Raw genomic sequence first — 6582 nt, forward strand, 5'->3', positions numbered from 1 at the left:
GCCGCCGGTGGCCCTCCGCGAGATCCCCGGCGGGCGGATGGGCCGTTATTTTCAGACCTGAAAGCAGCGCACTGCGGTTGAGCAGTGTTCTCTGAAGGAAATCTAAAAGAGGATGTAATAAACACCTGATCGGGAGGTTTCAAAGTACAGCTGAACAGTCCATGCCGTGCAAGCCTGGCAGGAAAAGACCAGCCTGTGACTGTCTCGGGATTTCTGACCGGCCGAACTGCAGCAACAAGTGGTATCACTTTATTCGCAAGTTTCCAAATAAACTAAGTGGTTGTGTGGTGTGGATGTTTACACAGCGTGTCCTTTGTAATTCACCTAGTCACTGTTGATTCTTCTGCAGATTGACAGAAAACGTTATTCCTATTTAAAATCCTCCCTCAAACGAGTTTAAAAAAGACCAGATTTGTTAAGTTACAAACATTACGCAACGTCAACATGCTTTTTTGTAACAGTTTTGTAGTGGTGGATGACTTCATGTCCTAGACCCACCAGTTAACTCTCCTGCCAAACCGCTTTTCTATAACTGGTTTTGTCGTGCCTCTCTCGCTGGGATGGAGTTCTGCCACTGGTTTAATGACACTTGTGTTGCTGTGGACAGGGAGGTCCCTCTGCCCATTCCCAATTGCCTCCTGTGATGAGGTGACTGGCTGTTTGGATGTAGGGACAGAGGGATGGAAAATACTTTGATTTTCATGAAGCCCTTGAAGCAGCTCCTGCGTGCTTTGGCCTCCTTGGCTGTTCCTTACTTACGGCTAGAAGCTGATCAAGTCAAGTGTGCCTTTGGCTGGGATGTGAGATGGACAGCGACCAAGAGAGGGCCCTCAGGGAGATCTTGGCCTCCGCAGATCAGCCACTTGGACTTTTCCCTTCCTCCATCACCATTCTCCCCGGTTTTATAGCCTCTGCTGCACCTGGTGAGAGGTTGGCCATGATAAAAGAATGTGCTGAATGTGCCAGGGAGGGAGGTGGACTCCATCCCCTCCCAGCCACCACCAGCAGGGTGGCTATGCAGGTGACAGAGGAAGCAGCTGCCTTTCTGTGCTGCTGGAGAGAAGGTGTGATCCTGCCATCGTTACATGCGCTGAGCCCACGCATGCCTCATGCCTCCTCACCTTCCTGAGACTGAGAAGTGCCCCATGGTGGGATGATGCAGGGTGCTGCAGGAGCCTAAGGGGGACAGAGCATGGGATGGGGCTGGGCTCATGCGCTTCACCTAAATGGCATCTCCCATGGCCAGGTGCACCCCTGCCCAGTCCTGTACTAACTGCTTGTCAACCTGCTGTCCACAAATGAGACTCATCCTTTTTTGAACCTTTTGACACTCTGCCTCTGTGGCCCCTGTGCCAGAGAGGTCCAGGAGTTTCCTGCGCACAGCATAAAGAAGTACTTTTTTTTGCCCACCTGAACCCAGACTCCTACCTGTTTTACAAGTGTCTCAAGTCCTAGTGTTGAGCGATTTGGGGAACAACAGCTCCTCATCATCTAAATCCCCTCTTTCAGCCTTCTGCTCTCCAAAGTGAGGAGTCCCAGCCATTTAGTTTCTGTTCCCTACAGTTGCCTTTCCCTGTGCTTCCTCTCAGCCATTTGCCACTGGGCTGCTCTGGGGATGTTAGTGAAAAGGCTACAAGTCTTTGAGGGGGGTTGCAGTCTCTGCGCTGCTGCTTCTTGTGCTGACGCCTTTCTCTGGGGCACGTGTCCTGGACAGGAGGGAACAGGGAAAGGGTCGTACTATACCTCTCCCTTGTATGGGCACGGCAAATCATAGCATCATTTTTGAAAAAAAAACACATTGCCCAAATGAGGCCAGGACCAACTCCACACTCTCTCTGACCTTCTGCCTGTTGCAGCCTCTGGACCACACTGGAAGAGGAGCGCTGAGGGTGCTCCCCATCCTTTGCCCTGCAGGCTGATGCTAAACACACCCCATTTCACAGCACACAGCTCCCCAGCCTCCCTGTACTGGCACAGCATGACATCTCCAGGGTGTGTGGTTTGCTGGCTATGTGTTCGGGTTGTTTTTCCTGTGCTATATTTCATCTTCATAAATCAACTCTTAAAACAGTTCTCTCCTCGCTGCCCTTCAGTTGTTTAAATCTGCAGTGCTGTTAATGCAGGAAGAAGTCTGCATGACCGCAGAGTTTCAGAAATACAGGCAAAAAAGAAGTTATAATTTCCTGAACGCTCCCCAGAATGATTGCTGTTCACTGGGGAGAAGCCGTCCGCCTTTGGCGAGAAGGGAGGAAGGAAAACTACACCTCCCAGCAGCCTGCTGGGCGCCCGTGGAAGGACAGAGTTCACTGTCACGTTGACAGCAGAGGATTAAGGGTGTGCGCTGGGGCCACGGGCTGTCCCGCCACCAGCAGAGCCACAGGGCCTCTGGGAAGGACAAGTGCAAGGGCCAGCGCTGGCCTCCTCTTGCTGCCCCTCTGCTTCAGTTCTCCCAACCGCCTCCAAACCTCCAAGCCTGGGTAAGTGTCTGACTCCACAAACCACTTTGTTCCTCTGACTTCCTTCTTCTGCCGGAGCGTCACCAGCGGGAACAGCACAGGGAGGGGAGGGACGAGAGCCAGGCAGCAGAGAACAGCAATTATCCCCCCCCACCCCTGCCAAATCCTGTATTTAGCAAGAAAACTCATCTGTAGAGACAGCACGGGTGAGGGAGGCTGCAAGGGGGGGTGCCCCCCCAACGCTAGAAGAGTTGCTGTGAAGACTGAGCTTGAGATTTTTGTACGGAAGTCTGCACCAACCGCTCTCCAGCTGGGAAAGTTTCTCTGGAGTTTTCAGTGCCGCCTAGTTTTCCACAGTGAAAGCCATCAACTTTCTCAGGTTACACCAGCGAGCCTAGCTCTGTCCTGCATGGCTGTCTGGTCCCAAAGCGCTTTAGCAGAGGGGGAAGTATCACTGGGGGGGGGTATAGGCGAGTCAGGCTGCGGCTCTAGGTTCCTGACCCCTGGCCAGAGCACTGCTCGGCCCCCTCAGATGGGCGCGAGGTTGGGTGGGGGTAATGCTGCTGCACAGGGGCCAGGCAGCGCTTCTGCCAGTGGCTTCACCTTCCAGCACCACCATCTCCTGATCGGACACGCCAGAGGCAGGAAGGTAAGGTGGAGCAGGCTCATTGCTCTGTGTTGACCTGGCTGTGAGATACCGGGGGTCTGACAGCATGTGGGGCAGCCTGCCGAGCCCCAGCCTCCAGGCCTGCCATTGCAGAGCACAGCTGAGTCCATCCGGATGAGAAATCACTGCCTCACCCCGCCAGCTTGTCCCAAGACAACTGTGTTAGTCCTTGAACTGCCTGTAGCCTGTCGAGAAGCAAAATAGCTAATAGCCCTGGGACTGAAAGTTCGTGGCTATCAGTGACATCCCTCCATTTTCACACCACCTTAGTAAGCGTGGAGGGAGGAGCCTCCTCCTCCACCATGAATGACTGCTCCTGTGTTTCTCCTTATCAGGTTTACGGGCTTTCAGTTGCAGTTCCTGAGGTCAAGACGGGATGGTGTGTGCCAGGGGGGGTAGGACTTGTTCAGCCACTCAAACAGCAGGGAGATACATCTCCTTATGACCGAAGGAGAAAGTGAAACAAAACGGTGCAGAAGCCAGAGCTCCAGAGGGGAAAGAAAATGGAAGAGAATCCAAGTGTGGATCTGACTGGAGGTAAGTGAATCCTATCCTTATGCCACCTACTGGGAAAATCCCTTTGCAAGAAGATTTCAACAGTGGCATGGGAAACCTAAGCAAAATTAAAATAAAAAATAAAATAATCTCCTATTTTCCAGGCCATGAAGGCAAGTTGCTGTCTTTTTTTGAAGGATGAAAGATTAATAAATTATTTTCAGTTTTGGATTGCTGTCAGTAACACGCTTAGGCTCTGTGTCCAGGATGGCAGCACAAGAAAAGCTAAAGATGGGGGTCCAGACTGGGAGAGCTTTCTTCCCTTGCATCCCAGTGCTTCCCATGCACAGATGCTTAAATAATAAGCCAGTTTTCCACCACCTATGGATAAGAAAGCTCTGGAGGAGGCAGGGCAAGGAGTACTGTTTGTACCTAGTTTGAATAGCAGGATACCTCCAGGTTCCTCATATTTCAGTTTCTACCATGCACTTACATTCTATGAGTGCCTTGTTATGACTACTACCTATGAGTATTTCAGTGATACCATGATGCTATAACCAGCTCAGATGTGTCTCATAATAATCAGCAACAAGGAATGTAGAAATCATGCTTCAAAGGACAGCATGTTCTGACTTGTGACAAGTGCAGCTTTTTCTCTGTTTTCAAATTAGTAGGAAGTTCTTCGCCATTTTTATCGGTCTTTGTTCTAGTTTTAGCATAATAATTTCTGTCATTGTAGTACTTGATCATTCCTTAGCAATTTTTCACAAATAACACCTGAAATTTGAGTTGCGCTGTTTGGTTTAGTAAGACTCAGACTATGTTGCAAATGCTTATGTTCAGCCTCAGAATTTCTCTATTGAATTATGCTCCAGTGTTTGTTTTTAATTATACGTTACCATGGCTGCTGATAACCTGGGCCTTTGCTTGGAGGAGGCAGAGCTGGGGACTGGGTTGTTGTCCTTTTTGCTGACAGAGACCAAGCTCTGCTCTGTGAATTCTATTCCCTACAGCCAGGCTGGCCCACGGTAAAATGGACAGCAAAGGAGACAGCCCTGTCCACCAGGAAACATGGGAGGACCAGGAGACAAGTGGGCAGCACGAAAGCTCTGACACAGCAGAGGCAGATGCTCCATCAAGAAGCAAGTCACTGAGCTCTGCCAGTGAAATGACACCTTTGGATGTGACTGCCACAGAAGGTGTCTCCAAGGAGAACATCAGTGCCCCTGTCGAAGATCAGGAGCCAGAAGAGCACACAGAGCAAGAAACACAGGAGAGCGGACCCCAAGGCACATTAAGGAGCAGACACGGGACCCAAGGTGAGCTGGTGGCAGCACGCTGCTCCTCTGACACCGTGCACATGCCCACGGTGTCCAGAGACATTAGAGAAACAGTACAGCGAAAAGGTGAGCTGGTGGCAGCACGCTGCTGCTCTGACACCGTGCACATGCCCACGGTTTCCAGAGACATTAGAGAAACAGTACAGCGAGCTCTCTGGTGCCTGGTGTCAGACTGCTGGAATCAAGCAGCAGAGGGGGTGTAAGAAATGAACTGGCTTCTCTCTTTCCTTCTCCTTTGGCTACCATCCTGCTTTGAAAGGCATGAATCCACACTGCACTCTGTATCATCTTTCTCCTTCCCCTGCCCCAAAAGGCAGGGGAGCCAAGACTCAAAGCAGTATTAGCCCAGCCTACCTGTTCCCTCAACACTGACTGGCACATTTCTTTCTCTTACTGTAGGGCACACAGCCCCAAAGCCAGAGGCTCAGTCCTTCCTGCAGGTCATCACCACCCAAACCACAGATCTGAAGAAGGCCAGAAAGTCCCTCTTGGTGCCAGGTGAGGAAAAGAAGCTTCCCTTGCATGTTACTCATCGACCAGAAGGCACTAATCCTATTGTCACCACCCAAACCACAGACCAGGAGAGGGCCAAAGAGTCCCTCTTGCTGCCAGGTGAGGAAAAGAAGTTTCCCTTGCACGTTACTCATCGACCAGAAGGCACTAATCCTCCAGGAACAAGTAATGAAGCCCATTTAATTCTTCTCTCTCGGGACCTTTCACAGCCTTTTCTGTGGGTTTGAGGGAAAAAAACATCCCCTTAAAAATAGGTTCAATTTGAACTTACATTAGCAGCCTTCCCTCCAGCTCTCCCCTCTCAGAAGCAGGCATATTGTGTTCAGACTGCTGGGAGTGCTCTGTTGTGTCCCGGAGTTCCAAGGCTCCTACTTGGATGGTCCCACTTCCCAGTCCCCCTCTGTGTCAGGGGGCCCCATGCAGGAACTGTGATGCTGACCTGCACCACACATTTGTCCTGGTAGAAAGAGACCCTGCCTTGCCATGGAGAGGGACACAAGCAATTGTGCCTGGACCTCACTGTCCTCCTTTTCTGGGCAGAAGCACGGTAGCCTTTGTGCACGCAGCATAGCTAGGAGGAAGGCAGTGAACAGGACACCTTAGCTGGGTCAGGTGCCTCCATGCGTGGAAGAAGGTGTTCTGAATGGCCACAAACCTTAAAGAAAAGAGAGCAGAGGGAAGAGAAGAAAGCTTGTGGCCAGCTGCAGTTTCCCCAGGAAATTTTGCACAGGACAACAAACCTGTAGCCTTGCCTCCATCTCTGGAGCTGTAGTGCTCCTCGGCTACAGGTAGGAGGGGCTGGTAGGTGTATGAGTATGGGTCCCACAACATGGGGCAAGCAGTCTCTTCACCATTCCTGGGCCCCCAGAGAACGTGCCAACCTGAACCACTCTCCTGGGGTAGTGGGGAACTTCTGGGTGGGAAAAAGAGCCCTCGTAGCTACTTTCCAGCATATCACTGGAGGTCATTTGGGACTGACTTCCATTCCCCTCTTTGGTCTCTCCCGTGTTGAACAGGGTTTATCGTGGGCCTCCTGTTTCTGTGCTTGTGCATAATCTTTGTCAATCGGACCTCCGAGTCCCAGCCAGCCCCCAAGAACCCCACAGTGGAG

General features: G+C 51.4%; 1 protein-coding gene across 1 annotated transcript in view; it reads left to right on the forward strand.

The window, feature by feature from the left end:
• Positions 1-4651: 4651 nt before the first annotated feature.
• Positions 4652-6582, forward strand: part of LOC104461887 (torsin-1A-interacting protein 2-like) — a 2612-nt gene continuing 681 nt past the window's right edge. Inside the window, 4 exon segments of the mRNA XM_010073627.1 lie at positions 4652-4937; positions 5358-5456; positions 5571-5636; positions 6488-6581. Coding sequence (XP_010071929.1) covers positions 4652-4937; positions 5358-5456; positions 5571-5636; positions 6488-6581 — 545 coding nt within the window.

Source organism: Pterocles gutturalis, unplaced genomic scaffold (genome assembly GCF_000699245.1).
Source record: "Pterocles gutturalis isolate BGI_N339 unplaced genomic scaffold, ASM69924v1 scaffold27737, whole genome shotgun sequence".
NCBI classification, from domain to species: Eukaryota; Metazoa; Chordata; class Aves; order Pterocliformes; family Pteroclidae; genus Pterocles; species Pterocles gutturalis.